This window comes from Diprion similis, chromosome 10 (genome assembly GCF_021155765.1).
Source record: "Diprion similis isolate iyDipSimi1 chromosome 10, iyDipSimi1.1, whole genome shotgun sequence".
In the NCBI taxonomy this organism is placed as follows: domain Eukaryota; kingdom Metazoa; phylum Arthropoda; class Insecta; order Hymenoptera; family Diprionidae; genus Diprion; species Diprion similis.
This window is the reverse complement of record NC_060114.1, coordinates 6,705,773-6,730,650: the sequence shown is the minus strand read 5'-3', so window position 1 is coordinate 6,730,650 and position 24,878 is coordinate 6,705,773. Positions and strand designations below refer to the sequence as shown.

General features: G+C 40.6%; 1 protein-coding gene across 1 annotated transcript in view; it reads right to left on the bottom strand.

The window, feature by feature from the left end:
- LOC124411478 (pair-rule protein odd-paired-like) overlaps nucleotides 1-23,007 on the bottom strand; it is a 28,334-nt gene extending 5,327 nt beyond the window's left edge. Inside the window, exon 1 of the mRNA XM_046890591.1 lies at nucleotides 22,070-23,007. Coding sequence (XP_046746547.1) covers nucleotides 22,070-22,952 — 883 coding nt within the window. The 5' untranslated portion in view covers nucleotides 22,953-23,007. The remainder of the gene's footprint in view (nucleotides 1-22,069) is intronic.
- Nucleotides 23,008-24,878: the final 1,871 nt, after the last annotated feature.

Sequence of the window (24,878 nt, the reverse complement as noted above, 5' to 3'; positions counted from 1 at the left end):
TGATTTTCTGTAGAACAGTATCGTGTGGAGTGAGATAATGCGCTGAATAGAATTCATATAATAGGTATTGTAGAATGATACGTAATACGACGTAATACATAAGTAAGAAAGAAAGTATTTTGTCTTTGTTAGATTTACCGTGAGTTTTATTCACAAAACAATAAATTACGTTTGATGGATAATTTCGTGTAAGTAAATTCTACGTAAAATTGATTAAAAAAATTATGAATCTATGTAATAATCCGTGTAGAATAATAATCTTTCTATAACGCAGGACAATTTTTCGTAAGTCATCAACGATTCCTTGTAGAATAATACAGTATCGATATAAATTTTTCACAAACAGCTGTGATTGAATCTGAGAACATAACGAAGGAGACATCAGTTTTCGTGTATAGACTTACAATTAGTGCGACGACATCGTCGTTCCGGTATCGAGACACAACTTGAGAAGTAAGTGACTCGAATGTCAAAGTATTACACTTATTATTATAATCACTTGAAATTTTCGGGTTCGGCATAACGTTGCATCCCCGCGTGCTATAAACGAAATTCGAGATTTGTCAAATTCGGATTCTGGCACACCGGGTGTGTAACCCATAGGTTAAGGTTTACCCGGAGTCTTGGGCCCCGCGTGCCTCGAGCAATGCGCTGCAGTGTTATGACTCTCAGAATGGGGAACACAATGGCCCAGATCAGCGCGGGATAAAATAGTTATTATAATCGTTTTAGCCCCGGCCTGGCGTGCCGTTCCTCGCAGCGAAGCGCGCAGCCCGCCGTCGGATTGGACCGTATGAATCAGAGGTTCCCGGGCTGAATATGAGGACCACGATGCGTGTATGGGTGCTTATATACCGGGCACAAATGACTGGATTAGAAAAATGTAGATCAGTATCTCGTTTGGCAGACAGAATAAGAAAAGGTCGCTCAGTTTGTTCCGTTTGCTCGTTCCTGATCCGTCCGATCGTCGATTCTTAATGGGCCCGATTCTTTTATGACTTGTGTTGTTCGTGTTGTTCGGTAATGATGGCGTGTATATACACCGCGAATTTTCTTAATGAGTGATCGAATAACGCCTTGTTGTTTTCGGAATTGGTTTTGGAGTCTATCGATGATTATCGCGTGACTCTGATATTTCAAGTTTTTTTTTTTTTTTTTTTTTTTTCCTACAATTTTTTCGGATCTTTTAAAAAGGGTGCTTTCAAAACCAAGTGACTACAGACTTTTGACTGTCATTCAAGATATTCAGACACTTGAAACACTGACTGTGAAGAACCAAATACCTGGCCTATTGCAAGATGGCATGATCTTCAGCTACGGAAGAACTCGAGATTATTAATGATTCTCGTGATTAATACTCTTCTATTTCCTTGCAGACAGTAGGAAGAGAGTATTTCTCGGTACATCAACAAACTTTTTTTTTCTCTCTGTGAGAATCGAAATCCAGCGTTCCCGAACTCATGACCTCAAAAGTATAATATGGCTGCGAAGTTCGATAAAGAAGATAAGAGTAGCCTGCTTCGCCGAGTGATGTCAGCGAATATTATTAGCCAGAAAGGTTTAAAAGAAATCTGAACAGAGCTTCGGTTGATGGAAGTAGTATTTTGAATTGAACGAAATCTAAGTAACGACTTGAGTGTCTAATTGAATTTGAATGAAAATAGACTACCGTAGCCAAGAAATACGTCACAAGTCAAAAACGCCTTTGAGCGTGAAAATTATGATAAATTGTATGATATTGAACTTTGTTTCGTTGTCTTCTGCTTACTACGAACTTGATTTGATTTGAATAAAGGTACCATATGAGTTGCTGGTGTAATAAAAACCGACTAAAGTCACGGTTTGATTTTAAAATCGACCAAAGTGGTATTTGATTCGAAAGCTTGACCTGACTCAACTCTGGACTCATAGATTGACGGTGTAGTTCACCCGAAGTCGTCTTTGCGTTTTTTGCCGGATGGTTCGAAGGTCCAACTTCGAGACGAGCTGGTTCCAAGTACCTAATTGTAATAGAGCTCGTACCGTCTGACTTCGTGTAGTTTTTGCGAAGAGAATGCAGGGACAGTAATTCTCGGGCAGGGTTTTCTCCTTTTCTGAGAAATCTTCTGAAGAGAAGAAGCGGATAGTTGGGCTACAGCTTGAAGGAAAATAGAGAAGGTCGAGACACCGCTGCCAATGTGCTGAGGGTATTTTCTTGCCAGTGAGAAGGCGAGTGGCTCTCTCGGCTCGTTGAAGAAGAGGATTTTTGGAAACCCGCGCCGAGTGATATATGGGCGTTGGGCATTGTCCGGCGGGTTGCAGCGTACCGACCCTGCATAATGGATGATTTTCGCAACTATTGTGCACCGAGGACACTGCAGGGCCACGGAAACATTGTTGCCAACCTTGCAGCCACGCTAGTCCAGCCCCCTTCCCCCATTCACAGAGGTTCTCGAGTGGATAATCTTCCCGTTATTCGTTCAGCATTAGCTATCCTAGATCCTCATCGCGTCTCTCGAGCCGTCTAAGATAAAATTGTAAACACAGACACACGGCTAATTCTTCCAGGACCCCTAATCCCGGCTGACTGACTACTTGCGCCAGTTCCGACACCTCCAGTGACGCGAGGCTCGAGTTTAGATCGGTTTTAGATAACCTGGAAGTTCAAGATCTTTGCCGATATCCGGCGGCGCAGTCCACGGATTTTTACCCACCAGAGATATTGGATCAAGATAAATTGACTATTTGTAAATTGTCCAGATATTGACTCCAGATTACAAACCGTGATGCTGAGAAGCCACTTTTTACATCTCTCAGAAACACCGGCGCATCTGGCTCAGTCTAGTTTCTGTTAGAGGCCAGACGTTCGTGTCAAAAAATTCTACATTCAGAGTGTCGAAACGAAGCGCAGAACAGCAGATTAACACCTTGGGGTTCAATTTTGAATAAATCGTTCCGAATCTAGTCGAATAAGATTTCAACAGAGCCGATATCGATTACAACAAAGCTTCAGAAGTGAAGATTTAAAAGTCTTCAGTAGGCTCGATGGACAACATAAAAATTAAAAACAACCGAAAATAAGCAGTTCTCTCACTTGGATTGTCTCTATCTTTCTTTCCCTGACATTCCCTTGATGCGTACACGCATGTGTTGATACGAATCGAATGTGTATGTTTGTATACAGGCAGGTATACACCTTGAATAGCTCTGAGAGAGCGAGAGAGCGAGACTGGAGGGGCGGCGAGTTCATCGCATTGGAAGGAACAGACAAACACTCGAATTACCACACCAGAAACCATCTGCCGATCGCGCACTTCCATTCATAGCCAACATGGCGGAATGATCGGGGCACGAAGAGCGAAGGTAGTCCACAAAACACACATACTATACACCTAGTTGCATTGCGGTTTTTTTTTTCATCCCCGTTTTCTTCCTCCCTATTACCGTTTCTCCCTTTTTCTCACTTCCTCAAGCCGCAAACCAAGCGCTTTACCGAAAATCAAGTACCCGGTTTTTAAATAACCTCTAAAATCACTGGTCCTGATCATGTCCGATGAAATCATTCTCTTGGAATCCTTCGAACAAATGATACCTCAAATGAAGGTCAACGGTTGTTTGCTTCGCGACGCCTCGCGCAGTGGCGAGCAATTGAATTCAATGAAAGTATCCCGGGTGGTTTGTAATCCGTTGCGATTACCGCGGATTCTCTCTTCGTCTCTCTGACGGGACGCACTTACGAGTATTAGTTTCAACCACGTGGCTCTCCACCTCATACCGTCATTTTCAATCCTCTCCTACTATATACAGTCTCAGTCCCGACCTTACATCGACTAGCCAAAGCTCAAGGTCAATCTGCATTCGCGATCGATTAAACTCCTCGCTTATATCTCAAACTGGGGTTAAGACGTATTGAAACATTCCGAGGAGTGGAAAAATGTCTCAGAAATTCGATAAGGGTGTTCAATTGGTTTGCTTTATCTGGTGTTCCGAGTTTAATCAACCATAATCACAGTGTCATTTCAGAGACCAGTTTCATTTTGGTTCAGGACTTTCGCATTAAGATTAGGAATGTTAGTAATATTGTTCAAATTTCCAAAAAAAGGGTCCCAGCACAAATTCGCAACGATGTTCAGTATTTTCTTGATCTAGTGTTTCTTGAAATTCGAAGGTCTTTCACATCCTGCTCTTGATATTCTTTGAAGAACGCAGGACTGAAACAGCGACCCGATCTGAATCCCGGTTGTGACGATTCGTCGGAAATCGGGTTCCATCTCAATTCCGGAAAGCCGGTAGCATCGGGTCAACGCAGGATGAGTTTGTCCGTGAAACGAGTCCCTGCTACCGTAGAACAGGCCTGACTTTGAGGGGCACGGACGCATGTAAATGCTTACACAAGGATCCACCGACAATCAGTCAGTTTTTCTCTTTCAGCGTTCGCGCGAGCTTTCGGTCTTCTGGATCCAGACCGAGTGCCACCGGGCCGAGATCAGAGTTTGAGATTTTTGAAACTACCTCCATAAAAGATGGGGGTGCCACCGGAACGGTATGCGGACCGCGTATCTCGAGTTACCAGGGCCGGGATCAGGGCCAGTTGGAAAAATTCTGGTAAAGCTGTGAGAGCGTCAAGAACGTGACCCACTGCTGAAAACGGGCCGTGAAAGTCCAGGTTCTTGGATGTCGAACGGTTCAAACGAGTCACCGTCGATTTCCGGAAAATCTTGACCTCGCTGTAGTTGGTCTTCGTGGTCCCCCTCCTCCACCCTCGCATTAAAAAATTCTCGTAAATCTGCTCAACAGAGGCGACAAGCGGATCACCTTTTACGACTTAACAACGACGCGACGCCTCGTCTTCTCGCATTGCCAACTTGCTCCCTGAAGCACACACCGCACCGCTGCTGCACAACTGACACGCAAAGCGAAGCTGGTGTAGCTATAAATTTAAACACGTATGCGGTGTCGAGATTTCTTCCTCCCTTCGCTACTTGTCCAAGTGTATATAGTTGTCACGGTGTCTCGTGTATCCGTCGAGGAATCAGATATTATTGTATATCTCTTAAGCAGAAACGAATTTTTTGAGTCAGCTCTTCAAGCTTTCATTCCTTCATCAGGAAATTCTCACAGAGATTCTAAAAAACATCGTTACACTAATTTTCAGCAAAACTAATCCTAAATTTTAAGTTAGGTTAGGAGAAAGCTCTTGTTTCAAGACTAGGGGTTTTTGAGAATATGATAGGTTAGGTCAGGAAAAAAATTCCGCTTCAAGCTCATGAACGTTTAAAATATTACTTCAGGTTAGGTTAAACTTTGTTTTAGGTTAGGTTGGATTAGGAAGAAACCTGCTTTCTTGGGTTAAGAATTCTTACAGTCTTCAAGGTTAGGTTAAGTTAGGAGAAGACTTATATTTTCGCCTCAAGAATTTTCAAAACAACAGATCAGGTTAGTTTAGGATAGGCTAAAATTTTTTCATATATTAAAGATCCCTAATAGACCGAAAAAGAAGAAGGAAAGAAACGAATCCCAAATTTTAAGTTAGGTTAGGAGAAAGCTCTTTTTTCAAGACCAGGGGTTTTTTAGAATATGATAGGTTAGGTCAGGAAAAAACTGCCGCTTCAAGCTCATTAATGTTTAAAATATTACTTCAGATTAGGTTAAACTTTGTTTTAGGTTAGGTTGGATTAGGAAGAAACCTGCTTTCTTGGGTTAAGAATTCTTACAGTCTTCAAGGTTAGGTTAAGTTAGGAGAAGACTTATATTTTCGCCTCAAGAATCTTCAAAACATCAGATCAGGTTAGGTTAGGATAGGTTAAAATTTTTTCAAACATTAAAGATCCTTAATAGACCGAAAAAGAAGAAGGAAAGAAAATTACACCTCGAGCAAATCACTTTGACGGATGTGATTTCCCAAGTCAAAATAATCGAGAGCGAGGAGTGTAATAATAAACGAAGCCGAGAAGGACCCTTGATGCAAGGAATGAGGCCAGAGCACGCGGTTCGGGGCGAGGGTAAATGTTTGCAAATAGTATTGAATGGGCTAATTTTCGGTAGGGTCCTTGGCGCACGCGGCGGTCCTCGACATAGAGTGAGCTTCGTCGGCCGGGATATAAGCTAATACCCGAAGTCCTTGAGATGCGGAGTTTGCACGGCGATCCATGCACTATACCTACCGCCTCTTGAGGAGCGTCTAAGCACCAGGTTTTCGCACACCCCGGATCATTCAAGAGAGTGTCTGCATCGGTGCTGCATAAAGTATTTTGCGAGTATTATAACCGTGTACGTAGAGAAAAGAACGTTTGCTTGGTACCCGCTGCACGCACCTTCCCCTTTTCATGTCCTGCCAAACGTTAAGAGGCCGACGAGGGAAAGAAGCTTCCTGCTTGTTAGCAGCCATTGTGAAGCTCCGGACTGAGCTAGGTATTTAGAAAAGATTTACTCTGTACCTTACGGCGCCGTCAGCCACAGTAGCTGGTCAGAATTTGGTCGAGTGATCATCCGAGATTAACCCACCCGGGGAAAATAAATGTATACCTCAGACCAAAAGTATACCTGACACTACCGAATATCACATGTCTCTTTCATTCAGTGACGAGTTCTGGTAGCTCGAACAAATTTTTTCACCAAAACGATGAATAAAATTATTTTTTTTTTCATTTTTTACATAATTCAGTCAAGGCCTGAATAAGGCCCCAGGAAATCTCGATTACAGCTCTTATCGATTAGAGTATCTTTCATATATGTTGTCAGGGTTGTTTTTTGTCTAGTTTCTTTTTTTTCTGGCCGCTGAAAAATCAGCATTGATATTTATAGAGAACTGAATCAACCGAAAATCAAAAAAAAAAGTCTGCGACGTATCTACCTTTTTCAAAATTCAACTAATCATGCAAACAGATACATGGAAGTTGTATTCCATCATTTTGGAAGCCGTAGTTATTTCCCATGAAGACCTGAACATTTCACAATTGTTCCAAATTTTTCGGTTGTCTCTGTATTCCGGCACCGTTCAAAGAGAAAAAAAAAAAAAAAAAAACAGAAAATTATTCGAAAGATAAAATTGTTTTCAGAGATAAAATCGTAGTGAATTTTTTTACACAGTTAAAAACGGCGCGCGCTATCAAGACGAGCTCGGTTGTCTTCGCGCGAGTCTGGGAAATAAATAAACGGTGTATATGAAATGGAAAAAAAAAAAGAAAAAAAAAATTCAAGAGAAGAAAAGAAAGGAAAAGGAGAAAAAAATGAGTGAAACAAGAAATAATAAGAGACAAAAAACAATATCGCAGCTAGCCACGGTGGATGATTTAGGGGGCGCAGGTCGGGGTCGCGGGTCGCGGGTCGGGCCTGGAGCAGGAATGCTGCAGGGCCCGAAGAGTCCCTCTCTCTCGTTCCTCCTCTGTCACGCTCTCTCCTCTCGTTCCCCGTATACCTCTTGTGGGAGTAGGATAAAATGATAAGAGAGAAGGACAAACGCATAGAACATTTACATAGGTCGTTAGTATGGCCCACTGCTTATGCAGTTCAGCCTGTGCCAGGCCGGTGCTTCAGTCTCCGAGAACCAGAACGAGGCGAACCGTACGGAGGTACCGCCGAATCCCCGTTTTCACAACCAGCCAGGAGGAGAGGAAGAAGGAAAAAAGAGACTCGCGGAGAGAGAGAGAGAGAGAGAAATGTGGAAACAAAATTTTTATCCCCATACTCGGAAGGTCTGATCGAAAATTGACTTTTCGAAAATGTATAAAATTTGGAGAAAAAACTCAGTGTGGACTTTTATAGACTGTAATATTTGGTATCGATCTAACACTATCTGCAGCTGTTTTTGGATTCCGGAATTTACCAAATAAATTGTTCTATACCATTATTTTTTACAGTGTACCTTTTATATGGTCACTTTAGTATCGATCGTGGTGATCGTTTGATCCAATTGTGGTCATATTTATTTGACACGTGTAGTCAGAGGTTATGGCCACAACGTGGTGTAGATTGGTGTTTTGCCGTACCTAGGTGAGAAATAATTTTAGCTAGCCATACAGTTTAGCTAGTTTATGAAAAGCTTCTGTCCGAAACTTACTGGAAGTCGGATTTTAGTCATGAATTGAGTAGTTCAAGAGATTGGAAGTCAAGTCGATGAGTACAGAGCATTACGAAGTTTGTCACAATTGGTGCATAAGTTTGTCAATCTTGGGAATATATTTTTTTTTAGAAGAAAATAAGAACCTTGGCTCAACTGTCAGTCGGGAAGACAAAAGAATAATTCCTGGTCCTCGGGTCAAATGTCGCAAAACTGTGCTTGAAACTGGACAAAAGATTGACTTGAGGGGTGCTGCTACGGTTGCGGCCTCTACGTTAACGATGAGAAAGCATGAAAATGAAAGAGAGAGAGGAAGAAAGAGAGAGAGAGAGAGAGAAGTGAAATGCACGAATCTCGGGGGACGCAGCACCGCGTCAAATTCATTGGATGTCTTGCAGGTTTGACGCCGAGGGCACCAGGACTCGCATCGTAATTTAATTTCGTAACCTGATACCGGGCTTTTGTGCGTACCGTCGTGTGGTTATTAAGACCCGTAGGACGTTATAATTTTCTTACGGAATTCACGGCACTAGGCTGCCTGATATATATGTATATAATACAGCGATCATCCTTGTCTTGAGAAAGAGATTCTTTTGCCTCATTCAGAAGCTCCAACGATTCCGCGATCTCACGGCATCAGCGTCGTACTTTTCCCTCAAATGATCCAACGTAGGTACCTCGTTGGAAATAAAAAACGCGCCCGTGTACACCGAAATCACACCGTGTCAAAAAGTTCTCCGTGACTTTTCACGAAATTCGTTTATCAACAGTTTTTTCGGGCTGGGTTTCACAAGTTTGAATTCTGGATTTTTTTAGTTTTGGATTAGAATCGTACAGTACAGTTCTTGAAGTTTTTTGAACAAACACCAATGTTGTTATTGTTGTTGTTTGACATCATTGCTCGTTAGCGAAACATTTAGATTCTACGAGATTGAAGTTAGTAACGTTAACGTAACGAAACATTGGATGAAAAAATCGCTATCTTGCAATTTTATAGTGACTTTAAAGTATATAGTCAGATTCTCAAAATATGAGTATGTTTTGCTTTTGACAGTTTATTGGACAAATTTTTCCAGAACTTCGTTAATTCATTACAATATAATGTCAACAATTTTAGATCATGAAAAACTTCTCGATTTACACAGTTTGTGAGATTTTTTTAACGGTAAAAAAAAAAATGTCACGCACAGAGCATAAGTAAAGGGTGAGAAAAATCGGGGCATGATAATATGAATAAGTGAGTAAGAATCTGTAGAGCAATTGAGCGTCGTGATCGAGGATAAAAAATCGTTGGCAGTTAGGTTCGGTCGGATGAAGTGGGGGAAAAGGGATGAGGAGGAATAAGAAAAACGATAAAACGAACGAGCGGTCCGGAGGATTCGCTGTCCGCTATATTTATGAAGACTGTTTCTCTAATGGTTTCGATGCGCTCGCACGCTCGCACGCTCGCTGGTCGAGAGAGGCTCGAGGATCGAGCTCTCGGAGGTTGGAGCTCGCGTGAATTATGCTTCATGCGAGATGTCAAATTGCTCGGTATATCGTAAAATATATAAAACTCCGCACGACCGCCTCTGTGGGAACCCTTATCCGAATGTACGTGCATGCGCCGCCTTCTCTCCGCGTCATATCCACACTTTCAAAATACCCCCTTCGAGATCGTATTGTCGATTTGCCAAAGATTATAAACATGTCCCTCGCTACTCGGCCTACAACCCACCATTTCATCTTCGTGTCTGTCGAAAGAGAAGAAGGAGACGAGGAAAAAACCTAACCTAACATATCCTCATTCACTTTTTTCTCAATAGACTGAAAGAATCATTTTTGGGAACATTTCACTGACTGAGATGTTCGTTCCGATGCTATTTCTTCGCCATTTTATTCATGTTTCCCTAAAAAACCTAACCTAACATATCCTCATTCACTTTTTTCCCAATAGACTGAAAGAATCATTTTTGGGAACATTTCACTGACTGAGGTGTTCGTTCCGATGCTATTTCCCCGCCATTTTATTCATGTTTCGTAAAAGAATCGGATCAATCATGTCTACAAATTGAAATTCACGACCAAGACCGTATTGTCATATTTTTGTCCTTTTTGCTGCCGTATTGCCGCTCCTTTTAGGAATATTATGCAAAATTCGTATTCTCAATTTACCAAAGTTGAACATGTCCCACGCTACTTGGATCATAACCTAACTTGTCAACGTTTTTTTCATCAAAAGAGAAGAATGAGGAGAAAAATAACCAAACGAATATTCTACAGACTTTGGCATTTAGTGTTACAGTAATCGCAGATATTGTCAGTCATCACTACGAATTGCGTTAATCAATTCCTATTTTCGAGTGTGGTTAAAGTGGGAGATAAGAATCAGGTTAGGTTAGGTTAGGTTACGAAAATTATACGATACAGCAGTGAAAAATTTCTAACTCTGTGGAGGCTACCAAGCCATCTGAGAGATTGGAAAATCTGGGAATTCATTCAACGGAGAAGCTCGAAAAACGTGGTGTGCGAGGACTCGGATGTGTATGTAGATTGTACATGTATAAACGCGCGTTTAAATAGCATAAAAGTATAATGTTTCAGGACACTTGATATTTTCTCAATGATCGTCATTGTGCCACGACTCCTCGCACAGGACGACAGCTACCGACAAGCTACCGTTCTCCGCAGGCTCCCAGCGAATTCCTCTACCCCTCTGCAACTTCAAGTGGGTATGATTTACCCCCGTCTAGATATATCAAATTACCTCACCACCGCCACAGCCATTGTGCACCATGGAAAATGTTTACCCCATGGTAATAAACGTGTGCTTAGGTGTTGGGTATATATATACATTTACGGTTTCAAATTTTTCAATTCCCATTACTTCTGATTTTACTGCGTGAATTTTCCTTCTCTTCACCCTTTTTCTGAAAGTCTTCAAATTTCTTTCCGCTCTTGTTTCGTCAAGCAGAATTTGCATAATTAATACCGGTTCAATATAGTAACCGATTTTTCTCACTGACATGAGTTCGACAGTTTTCAATCGCGTTTCTTTCTCCTCATAATCAGGAAACGTGAATTTTTGAGGGATTGTAATTTATAATACCGATTTAATCGTAACCGGTTTTCACCGATTTCGAGTATCCGCAACCGCCTTTTTTTCTTTTCTCAGTTATGAGACTAACGAAATTCCGCAGAGCTATCGATTAGCGCCGATTTTACAACTATTAATTTTTTTTAACCGGTTTTACTCGATTTCTAATGTTCTCACTCGATCTTCTTTCTTCTATCATTGTTAGCCAGTCTCGCAAAATTTTCACGAAACTGTAGTTCATGCCCTAGGCAATATATTCTAATCGATTTCCTTTTCGATTTTTTTTTTACGACTCAACAAACCGATGAAATCTTGAAAAGACAAAACTCGATATCACTAATAGCTTGCTATTTCTTCATCCATGGTTGACAGAACTTGTAAATAACCTTAGAGAAAATTTTTTGTTCATTTATTCAGAATACGAGTAAAAAATGGAACTAAAAGATTCCTCAAACTGGGAGAGAAATATAGGGACAAGGAATCATGTATACACACAAAAAAGTCCAAACAATGATCGAAGCTTTAAACGCGTTTTAGTCACGGTTAATTTGGTTAGTCGACGTTTAGCCGTTAATAGCCTGGAGACGGGGTTCGAATCGATTGGTATTTATTGAGCCCGCGTGACTCGGCATCTTGGGTCGACCAAAAATTCCACCCCCCACCCAAAAGAGGACGAAAAATAGAGAAAAGCAACCCGGTGTCTGCGGGACTCGGCGTCACTGTCTCCACTCTGTTTTCCTCGTACCTTTGACTCAGACACACACGCACACACACACACAGAATATGTCTATGATAATTATTGTACGGTTTTCTCCTGTGTGGTCAGTTCCAGCTTATTAATCACTCCTCGCAACCTCCGATCATCTAATGATCTACCGGAGGCGTGGCTGTGAGATTGCTAAATTAGATACTCGTCCACAAACAAAATGGATTCCTTCTCAAAGGCAAGAACATGAGAATAATTCGATTCGAATTATCACTGTTTCATCTATTCTTCGTCTGTTTCAGTAACGCGCCTGTATCAAATGAAAACTATATTTTTATTCTGAAAGTTAATAAAATTTCAACGCGGAACTTTCGAGACATTAAATGACTCATGGAAAGCTTTTGTAAGTGAAAAGCAGTAACAAATGTACTTAAATAATATCTTTCCTAATAAATAAAGATATGAATATCAAATGTGAAAAAAAAAACTTTTCAGAGTCAATTAGTAAAAGTGTTTAAGAAAAATGTTAGCGCTTCGTCTTGCGCTGTGTGTTTATACTTTGAAAATATCTATAACTACATCAATTGGTGTAAAAAGTAAGCTAATGAAGATGTTGAGCAAGATTTTTTTTCAACGAATCACGGGTGACGCGGGTTTGGTCCGGGTGTAGGTAGGGTATATAAATATCTACAGAGCTCTTAGCCGGTCGGAAAAGCTCGGAAAAATACTGGCAACTAAAAAACCAAACATTTCTGGTTATTATCCGGTGAACGAGATATCGCCGCGGTTGAAACCACGACCGCTTATAATATCCATGCTACGCTGGGTACAGCTCGTCACTTTCAAGTAAACTATCTCTTCTGGCAGTTTACGTCTCTACGTAGTTACCGCAAGTTACGTTTCAAGTACACATACAAAAACCTATAGATACTGCTACTTCTAAGACCCTAAGTGCCGCACCTTAACACAGTTAAGATCCAAAAATTATTCGCTGGAATCTTCGATACATGTTTGTTGAATTATTTTTTCAAATATTCACCTGTTTATAACACTGGTTTAAAAAATTCTCTGATAATCTTTCGGAAAATAATTTTAGGAAATAAAAATAGTTTTTTCGTGTCAACAAGATTTTCTAACGTCTATTCAAAAAAAAAGAAAAAAGTATAAAAAACATTTTTCAAACGGTTGCAACTATAATCGCAAAGTGAGTTAAATTTTTGGAAAATTCGATGGTTAAAGAACGCATATTGTTTCGATAAAATTGAAAATGGTAACTGAAAATCGGTGTTCAAATTTGCCAGCGCTTATTTTGCTGCATTTCAACCCTTCCTATATACACTTGATTTTTTCATTTTATTTACCAGAGAAGAAGTTTGACTTTCGGCTGTTATCACAGTCTCACGTTTCAGCATTAAGACGGTTCCCAACCGATTTTATACCGCATCGCCGCGTTGTTGCGTCAACGCGATTGTGCAGTCAGCCAACAACCCAGCTGTCACAAACTGTCAGTTCATTGACGGTAAACGTGACGCGCCATTAACTGTATCAACACCTCATTTCCGGAACCCTATATGCACGCGTATGCTGTGTATAGGTATGTGTGTGCAAGGTACATACATGCGTGATAAAAAGCCGCTTTGTAGCAACTTCGTTTTCTTTTTTCTTTTCTTTTTGCTTCTATTCGAATTATCATTTGAAAATATCTTACTACTCGAATAAAACTATAATTACCATGTTTTTATTTTCTCATATTTATTTTTTATCACGTTTTATTTATATTCCCGCAGCTATTTCACCCTCGTCTCGTTTGTTTATTTTTTTCATCTTGATCTTAGGTACGTTTTTTCACTCACGTCTTCGGACTGACAGCGCATTTACGGCATAATTAGAGTAGGTACGACACGTGATACTTTTACTTTTACTACTTATTACGGTGAAGTATAAACTTGGAACATTTTTTCAGGATCGAAGTATCACACGGAATTATAATACTAAATTCTTCAGGTGAAATATTTTGATCTGAAAAGAGGTAAGATTTTTTTTAATCAAATTTATCGTTACAATACTAGATTTTTCGAGTTTGGATACTAGAAAATACTTTAGTGATACTAAATCTTCAAATACTATAACAGACCTGCTGATACTAAATATTTTTATACTTTGATACTAGGAAGGGAGAAAATATGCTCGGGTTAATGTATTCAGATATACTAAATACTCGAATGCTTCGATACTTGAAAACAACAGAGAATTTTTCTATACCTGAATCACAATTAACACGATCATTACGAAGGTCTGAAAATCTTTAACATCTTGAGAAAATCAATAAATAGAAAAATTGAGTACTAATATAATAATTAAGTATTTTCAACCAAAAAGGGTAAAAAATCAGCCATTACAGTTCATTATTCTCTCTTTACTCCATAGTCTAGTTTCCTCTCCCCAATAATTTTCTCCTCATTACTTTTTCCTCTCCCGTCTTAAAGCCGAGAAATTAGTTGAAACCCTTCCGGGGTTTTTCTAGCTAAGGGAGTGAGCGAGTATCATGATGTAATTAAATTGGACTTCGACTGCGGTCCTAATTGGGATCTCGATGAAGATGTCGAAGCCCTGCGGGGTCAGTGTAGCACAGTATCTCGGCTCGCAGTCTCTTTTAACCCGAGTAGAAATGCTGCAACCTTATATTCAAGGGCCTCAACATTAGACTGGGGCTTCCCGTCCCACAACGAGTTTGCGTTAGTATTTCGCCTCAGGCACCATTTTAGTAGACAGCCTGACGCCTACCAGATATACTCACATGAATACATATGTAGATGTATGTATATTGTATGTACATAATTCTGCAGGAAAGATTCCGTAATATATGTACCTATTAGAATTTTTATTTTCATTTCATTTCCAAAGTATATACGAAAGTTGAAAATATACTCGATGGAATGTCGAACGGAAATATAAAGAATAAGAATAAACTACTAACTACTTAGATTAAAATGACCCACTCATTAACGGAGTTTGAATCTATTCTTTCTTTCTTACTTCACTACTTTATAACGAATAGTTGATTTTTTATCCTTCTTACTGCGGCCACACGAATACGGATATGCTGGCAGTATTTGCGTAGGAGTTGGTTGTACATGAAAAATAATTTACGACGGCAGTGCGACGCCGATTTTTAATGCCTACTGGAAGTGCATCAGAGCGCGCAGCGGAGCAAAAATGCAGCGCGAAAACGATCTGGTAGCGCGAAGAGGTTATAAACCTATAACGTGGTTATAAAAATGTACGCATCGATTGTAGCTCCACCTACATGTATTTTATATATCCGCCTACCCTGCACATCTCTTCGATACTCGGAGTATTAAGCGCATTTTAACCTCAATTCTCATTCAACAGATTCCAAAATGAGAATCCTCGGCTAGCATGATCGGATAAAAATAACTGTTTCCCAGTTTTCCGATCCTTTGTTGTTAAAAAGAAAAATGGAATCCAGAATTCTATATGCACTCATTGATTAGCTCGACACTGAAATTTTTGAACGAATTTTTTTATAATCTGCGTAAAGTGTGTGATTAGCACTGTTGTTATTGTTATATTTTCCCTTTTCTCAACCCCCTGAAACCCGTCTTGAGAGTAAAAACCGCGCACTTGGCACCCCGCGGTGAACACAAGCCTCCACTCAGCCTCAGGATATTGCGCGTTCAAATATCTTAGGTGCATACTGTACCTATACATATATGTACCGGTTACGACGTACGCGACGGTAATGGCACTTCGGTCAGGTTAAAGGTTATAGGTATTCGCTATGGGGAAAAAATGTAGCGGGAATCTCAAGCTACATTTTCCGCTTTGTTTTGAGTGTCTAGCATACTCCGTTCACGAGTTATCGTTCAACAAAAAATGCTGGATAATTACAGCGAAAATGTATTTAACTAGCATGTTTTGATCGATCATAATTCCTGAACGGAATGAGCTGGAGATTCAAAACCATGCTCGGAATGAAGGATTCATTTTACGCTAAATTGTAAGTTACGAACAATCAGGAGATGCTTGAAATATATTTCGGGTTCAAATATCTAGCATTTTTTGATAGACTGTAACTCGGGAACGGCGTGAGCTAGAGACTTTGAACAAAGCTTAAAATAAAGGATGCGACTTACACTTCATTTGAACTCTCGTTTCAAGTGAAGGAAAATTTTTTTTCCTCAGTTACAAAGCCTCGGATAGATTCATTCGCGAAGAACACCAGCCATGCTAGACATACTTCACAGTGAGATTAGAACTTTGCGTTGAAAAATTGGATAAATATTCTTACACTCAGCGTTTGGCAATTATAAAGAAACTTTTTTCCGTCAATTTATGCAATCCGCTGATATTACAAGAAAAAAGAAGGACAAAAATTGATACATCAACACCGCTACATGCGCGGAATATCAATGCTATATAATCAATGAACGCTCTCGCACCATTTCAATGAAAACGGAACACTCTGTGTCCGCACGTAGAATGAAGCATAAAAATCGTCCCTCTCTTTGGCTCCCTCTTTAAGGATGATCCGGGATCGGCGTGCCCGTTGACGGGGCAAAACAGTATAGCCGAGCCTCCGGTTAACGCTCATTCTCACACCCCCGTGGCCGTCGGTCCGTCGTAAGGGTGGCCGGTCTAAGGGGCCGCTCATCCCCTATCAGGATCATCTCCAGCGCAGTATTCGCTCCGGCACCCCGAGCGAAGAATCCCTGGGACCAATGGGAGACACGCTGGGGTGAATCCCATTGTCAAATCGACCAATCCCACCCCTCCTTTCCCCCCTTCGTTCGACATATGCAGCGGATGACGTGTTGCGGCGGCACCCAACCCCCGATTCGGCGCCGAAATGGGGCGAAGGAAACTATGTCGTCGTCCTCGTAGTTTTTTGTTGCCTTTTTTTATTTGCGCCTGTGTTTCTTTCGTACGCATGTGTGTGTGTTTATGAATTTATGTGCTCACATGTGTGTAAGAGCCCGAGTATCACTTTGCTTTAATGGGTTGCTAGTTCTCGCGCTTGCTCCATCTATGGGGATTAGATTCGTTTAGGGGCGCGTGCAGCTTCGCTAGCACCAGAATTCTGTGCCCTTCTAAACACTGGAGAGGGAGAGGGAGGATTCATTTTGAATAAAAAAAGTGAGACGAAGAGATAGATTTTTCCTTTCTTCTTATTGTTCACGGAATTTTAGGCATGGTGGTAAACTTTTTTATCGGAAGGCAGAGTAAATGGATATTTTGAATAGTTGCATGGGATAGGGAATAAAAAAAGAATTTAATAAAATGAATGATAATTGCAAGTATTTTATTACAAGGCTGAGACTCCAATAGCCAGAATTAGCAACAAACGTTTTAATGTTCATTCGAATGACGTAGTCAAGTCCGAAAATCAAAATTTTGTGACATACTTTGAACCCACTTACTTGAATTTGAAAAATTTTGTAGAATTACGAGAATAAAACTGAACTACATTTTTCTATTTCCAAACAGTTTGACACGTTTGGCTGCTAGCTCTGGCTGCTAGTTTCATCTTCATTATTTTACTCTAAGCGTTAGAAGCAGCGAATTGTAATGACGGTATATGTGACTTGGATTAAAAATTGGCAATAAACATCTACAAAATAACTTTTTCACTCATCTTATTTGTCGAGACGTTCCGGAACGTCATAGAACACCTTCCATTTGAATGAAAATAGCAATTTCGATTTTTTTGACATAGCATAAAGGTCTGTCTTGAAAATTCAAATTTGACAATGCAGTATATAGAAAAAGCAGAAGGTTGTTCAAGCCGCTTCAATTTATACAGAATTACATTATTAAGTCTTATTGAGCATTGCGGTGATTGTAATCAGTATACAATTTCTAATGATCAATTGTACAGAAGAGAATGACGAGAAGGTGAAGAGGAAGAAAATGAGGAAATAAAACAATAAACCCAGTTTAACACATCCGCCTTTTCCTTCAACCTCAAAAATAAGAACAAACAACTAACAAAAAGCACTAGAAGAAAGAAAGCCTTGACAATATAACAATTAATCATATTTAATCACAACCGCATCCGTCACAGAAAAATGAGAAGCGGAAATAGGGCTATGCAAAAGAAAAAAGAAGAAAAAAAACAAACAGAAAAAGATAAATAATACATTGCGTCTAACGGTACATCGGTGTGTAATTACAATAATGAACCATTAGGCATCGCCCATACACGTAGATAGTCGATAAAATTTTGTTTATATAACGTGGCATGTTTTACGCGTTTTTCGTACTCAAAGTATCCGTTTCTATGACGGTAGAGTGATTCTGTGAATGCGCATGCACGGAGTGGAGAAAATACCACTTTCCACTCTCATGCTTGTTAAAAGAGGCCTTTTCAGTACTGCGCGCATGCGCGGTGCAAACAAATCCGATATTACGCGATCCTAACCTCAATTTCGTGCTTCGTAAAAAAAAAACGCCTAACGCCTAACTTTATTTGGCTTCGGCTCGTATGCGTGCTCACCTACGACTCAGAATACATATTGCAACAAACACTCGGCTCGAAAAGACCGAGTTTGTCTCCTTGTTACACAATATATATACTATTCCTGAGCCTCTGCATCTTCCTTTCCTGGGTCACGCACAGTACCTACACCTTCGGCGGGTGTTTATAACCTCACCCTATTCGATGCTTCATGATCGAGAATTCAGGGGGTGGATTTATGCAGGGGGTGCACGGATCATCGAAAGCTGCGCAACATCATGCGACGGGGCGGTGAAAAAGGAGGAGGAAGAACACGCAGGACAACGAAGGAAATGAATATGTGCAGGTATATGTATGTATGTACGTACACCCGAATTGAGATTCATAAACAACCCTCGATCCTCACGAATCGATTCACCCCTTGTTCCGCGCTGCAAGACTCTGTGCTCGGCGATTAGCCACTCCCCAAAAACCCGTTATTTGTGTGCGTATGCTGTGCCTACTTTCTTGTTTATTTATTTTCGAGGTAGACAGCCGATCACTCAAGCGAGTAGAAATTGTACACACACGATATGTAAATACTTCTTGTGTTTTCAAACAAATCACGATATATTAAGGGCTCAAACGTCTGCATGTTTCAAATCGATTAGTGGAATTTTTGATTTCAAACTTTGATTAGCATATGTAAACAAAGAATTGTTTTCAAATTTTTTAAACCAACTAAATCGTTTCGGATCGATTTGGTCGATCTCTTTTTCACAATATTTTACCCATTATCATGTGCTGTCTAACGATGTGTGTGTATTTTTTTTTTTTAATTCTACAATTTAAATGAACTATTGAGTTACATAACCCAATAACGAAATTCATAATCTAACTGACGAGAAAAAAAATATACAATATCAAATGGTATCATTTTTAGAGAGAAATTCGTCGACTTCGAAGCAAGATTTGAATTACAAAATAAATATATACGAGCGACGGTATTGAAATTTTTGTAAACATCCGGCTCAATATATATATATATATATTGTAATAACTTCTAGAGAAAAAAGACAACAACACCTAACATTTTTGGAAAAAATGTTTTTGATTCTAGGCCATACGATTAATTATACTTCGCATTTTGAATTCAAGAGCTTATAATTGTCGAGTTTTAATTATTTCCTCTGTCGAGTTAATCGCCGAAAAGTCTCTAATGTTAATACCTGAAAAAAGTTCCGCGTAATATGTTTCTCACAGCGTTTACTCATCCATATAAATCCGGATCAGCATGATTAATACAATCACATCAATAAATAATCGGTACAGATTTTTATCACCATTGTAAACTGACTTTCGAATTATTACGCGGTCATCGACTGATGTATACAATAGTCATGCTGGCAGTTTTCTTTTGAACAACAAGTCTGTTGAAGCGTTCAACCTTTCAGTCAACAGTGGATATATTAAGCTAATAGTGCCAAGAATATTCGATCCAAATCGCAAGTCGATCAGAATCAATATGAGAAAGTGAAGAAAAATGGAATTAATTTTAAGGAAATGTTAATCAAGTAAATCAGCATCGAAGTGATAAAAAAAAAAAAAAAAAAAAAAAAAAACAATTTGAATTGGTAAATATAAATCAACATTCGTTTGAATTATAACCAGACAATTTCATTGTGCAAATTTTTTTATAGATTTTTGTACATTATATTAACCAAATTTTTTATACTAGTCTTAAAACATTTCCTGGGACTCGATGGCTTTACGAAAAATTCGAAAAGAGACATAAAGAATGATTTCAAATATCCTGTATCATTTTATTTCTTCAACACAAACGTTCAACTGCAATGAAGAGCAACTTGATGCTAAAATATTGTGAAGTATCACCGCGAAGCGGCTACCTGAACAACGTCGCTAGTCACCCGACGGAACCGAGAAAAGGAGAGTCGAGATATCCACGCATGACGACGTTAGTTTTTCGGTTAGAAAAATAAATAAAGATCCCCGTGATTTTTGTTTCGACATTAATTATCTTGAAGTAGTGACTCACGTAGTTTAAAATCGGTGTTCACATTTTCCATGATTAAAACATTAACATCTGTTTCATTCTAGCGATAAAAGATTATGTTTTTTGTCATAATACTGGCTGATATTTAGCATTCTTTAATTGATAAACAAATTAGTACTATGATTGTCATTTTGTCTTTTTTTTTTTTTTTGAGAGAGAGATATTTAATGATTAAATATGAATATTAATTAATCGCAGATCAACGTGAGCAACTGCATAAGCCTTTCGCATATAGGTTAGGTACCTATTATGAATATCAATTCTTCAGCCTTTTTTGTTTCAATCACTTTTGATCGTTAATAAACATTGGAATTTTCAGACACGTGCTGAGAAATTGAATGCTACATCACTTATGGCGTTTGATAATTATATTGCGCGTTTTTTTAAGGTTCGCTATTGATAAAAAGAACCAGAATATCACGTTCATCGTTTATATGTAGGTATATAGATATGTTTTCAGTGAGCCTTCACTTATGATAATCTGTTACACAACACCGAACACACATGAGGTCGAACAAAAGTGATTAAGACTTACCAAACGTTTATGTGAGAGCGCAAAATTGAAATAAAAATCGAAGGACTATATAATCAAATTGTATCGTAGTATCGAAGTTTTTCGATTTTTGATTTAAGAAAGAGCTAAGAAATAGCTTGGATAAGTTGTATGTATCTTTGACGTGGCTTAAATATGTAAATACAATGTCCAGAAGAAGACGCGACGTGTAGTTTGTAGTAGTTTGGAGGACATAAAACGTGAGGATATACGGCGACGTAATTTCTTAATTGCCGACCAAAAGAGGCGAGCATCGTGACGAACGAAAAGCTAGCCGCGATCAAAAAACGTCCAAAAATTCTTGTCATCGTAAAGCGAGAATGGGCTGGACGGACCCGAAGGCGGCGGATCGTTTGAATTTCGAACCGAAGAAGGACAAAAACAACGATTTTTAAGGTGCCCGTGTTAACATTGGCGAAGTTTCTGAAAGTTCAAAATTATCCCGAAGGCGCTGAAGGCGTGCCAAATTTTAATGAACCAAAGTCTTGATCAAAAACTCAAGTTTTAGCAAAAGCTGCAGACGACTCAAGAGTTTTTCATCAAAGGTAACGAATCAAAACTTTGTCCTCATGATTCTCCAGACATTTTGATGTATGATCACAAGAATTGTTAACCTCATTTGTTTATTCAGTAACCCACAAAACACAGCACTCACATATTCACATTTCGTAAACTCTGCCCAGCTCTTCAAAGTTATTACCGAGTTGAAAAATAGCGATTTATTTTCTCACCGTTTGGTTACATCAATTTTCAACTCTAGACTGAAGTCAGTATAAACAGTAAGGTAACGAAACATCTATGAAAACTTCGAGTGACTCAACGAATTTCGATTTTGATAACGGTGTACTGGACTTTGACCAGTAGGTACATCGTAACGTCGATGGATGAAAGTTATCCTTGAAAACTGATCGTTGCACGATCTTCGACCTAGTAACTTTTGGACTAACACGTTACTCTACAAAAACTGTGATAAATTTTCTTTCTTTATAGATCAAGTCAAAGAAATTTGGTTACGAGATACAGGTGGTCGTAACGTATGTCAGCGTTAAACAGACGTATAATTATGAAGCTAAATCGAAATGATTCTGAAACAGTGTTGAAAAATTTACCCCGACGATATAGCCATTTCGTAAAAACTTAATCTGCAACCGAGTTGCCAACTCACCGGTATGCGTGCGTTTGTGAATCTTGAGATTCTCGGACCTAGCGAATACCTTCCCACATCCAGGAAAAGGACAAGAAAACGGTTTCTCTCCAGTGTGAACCCTGATGTGGTTGACGAGCTTGTACTTAGCCTTGAAGGCCCTTCCATTGCGGGAGCATCCCTGCCAGAAGCAGGCGTGGGTGGTGCACTCTGGTCCTCCAACGTGTTCGACGGTAAGGTGAGTGACGATGTCGTGGAGGGAGTTGAAGAGCTTGCCACAAAGCTTCCGGGGCCCAGGAGCGTCCTGGTCTACCCACATGCAGGACATCTCCTGCCGCTGGGCGGCGCCACCACGCATGTACCTCAGGAAGGCACCGTGGGGGTGGACGGCGTGCGCGACCGGATGTTGTTGGTGGTGGATCGCGGGGGGCAGGTGAGGCCCACCAAGATATTGGTGGTGCGGGGCCAGCCGCGAGTCCTGGGGGTAGTGCGAGGCGTAGTGACCACCGGCCAAGGGGTGCTGGGAGTGAGGGTGGGGGAACTGCTGCATCGCTGGGGCCCCGGCGTCGTGATGCAGCGGCGGAAAGAGGCCCAAACCCGCACTTTCCGGCGTCGTTGGGTTCGTCGCACCCCCGAAGGCGTCGTGCTCCCGTCGCAGGAGGAAGTCCCGAGCCGCGTACCCCGCATGACCCATGTGATGCCCCATGTGCGGACCCATGTGACCAGGCCCCCCGTGACCGTGGTGACCGTAGCTCTGGGGGTGGAAGTGCTGCTGCTGCGGGGCCTCACCCGCCGCCGGTTGGACCCCCGAACCATCCGACGTTCCACCTGGTGAGAGTTTTATACCGAGATTTGCGAGGTGGTGAGGGTGCGACGGCACACCCTCCAGGAACGCGTTCATCATCTTCGGGATTTGGTTTTTTCAACCTCGCTCGGTCCTTGAGAACACTAAATTATCGGAGTAATTAGCATCGTTGTCGAATGAGAATGTGTTCCTGTTATTCGAGGTGTGGGATTTCACTCCTCGGCATTTAGTTAGTTAGTTAGACGCACATTTTTAATACCGCACTTTGCTACTGTCTATTCACTTGTCTTTAATGTTTACAGATTTTTTTTCGGAGACGATGTTTGTCCAGGAGTTGTCCTCAATCTTCTTCGGGGTTAGAATTTACTCTGTATTTCATCAACAGCGCACTTTCATCTGGTTGTTCACTTCTCTTCACTCCTCACACAGCTTCCTATTCGGGGTCTGAATCTTCTCGAAATTATACTCCACACGGTGTTTTTATAACTCTTTGAGAATCACCGTCTATTCCTCACAGTAAAAATCGGCTTGTGAATTACCAAACACGATATGTTTATTCACTGTATCGCGCTGCGGAAGCTTCTTCGGCAATTATCAATACCGATCTTCAGGGTAAAAGTCGACTTGTAACAGTATTCGATCACCCTGACACTGAAAGTCGTGTCAATTACCGAACACGATGTTTATTCACTAATACATAACGCTACGAAAGCCTCTTCAGCAATTACCGTCACTGTTCTTCGGGACAAACTTATTAGCTCGGAATTCCAACAACCTGACACTAATAAACGTGTCAATAGCCAAACACGATGTCAGTTCACTGTCGCTCAGCTTCAGGGTGAAGATTTACTCAGTATTATGCGATCGAGCTGAGATTAAAACCGATTCACCGAGTTCTTCAAGATCGAGTCATCGTCGAAAGACTACGGATCTGATTATCGACTATGTTGTTCAATTCACTCGAGGGTATATTGCATAAATTTTTGACAGATTTAACTTTATCCCTGAAATTGAGTGGAAACAGTGTTCTTCGGGGTTGAAAATCTTCGGAACCAAAACAGCGGTGTTCGAATTACGCACAATCACAGAGGGGGCTTCACGACACTGACGACAGGCGCACAACAACTGGGATAAAATAAACAAAAATAAATAACCGAACGGGGGTGGCAGGTCCTGCTGAGGTCGAGCGGGCCAAGCGGACGAGGAAGGCAGAAGGAGTCTGGTGCGTTCCTTGCTGCGTTCACAGCGGGACTGAGTCGCCGTTCCCGACGGGGCGACCGTTCAAATTCAAGCTTCTGTCCCGCGGGCGGTTCGGAGACGCCCGTTTTCCCTCGTCGCCTCGCCCTGATGCGCGGAGGACGAAGAGTTCCAACGGCGGGCCGGTTTCCCCGGATACCAGAGTCCCATTGGAGGCCAGAGACGCCTCGCCATTGGGGGCCGGTGGAATTGGGACCGCCAATCCGGGAGCGAGATGGAAATTGGGACGCTCCGCGCATGACACGGAGCCGCCTTCTGGACCGCCTTTAGGATCACTCCGCAGCTCGCTGATGGATAGATTTTGGAGACTGTGCAGGCTGCTGAAGAGATGAAGATCGTGAGAGGTTAGGGGATGAGTTTATCCGATTTTTTTTATAAGGAAACTTGAATGGATTTACAGTTTTTGGAAAGAACGGGTGATGGGGTTTTGGAAGTTTTTGGTTTTTTTTTGGAGTCTGGTTTTGGATTGTGAGGGTTTTTGTATCGCAATTTTTGGGACGATGAGTATTGATTTGACGATGTTGATGTCGAATATGTAGAATTTGATAGGTTTTCTCAGAATTCATGACAGAGATGAATTTATGCTTTTCGGCAAAAATAAATTTTCGGGATTGATCAGCTTCCACGTTTTATCTTATGGTTTTCATTTTAGTTGTTAGGGATTATTTCTCCATCACTGTTCGTTGTATAACAGTTGATAAATTTTACGATAGACATTAATGTTGGTGAGAATTGAACGAGGATTTTGTATTTGATAGTATATTTATT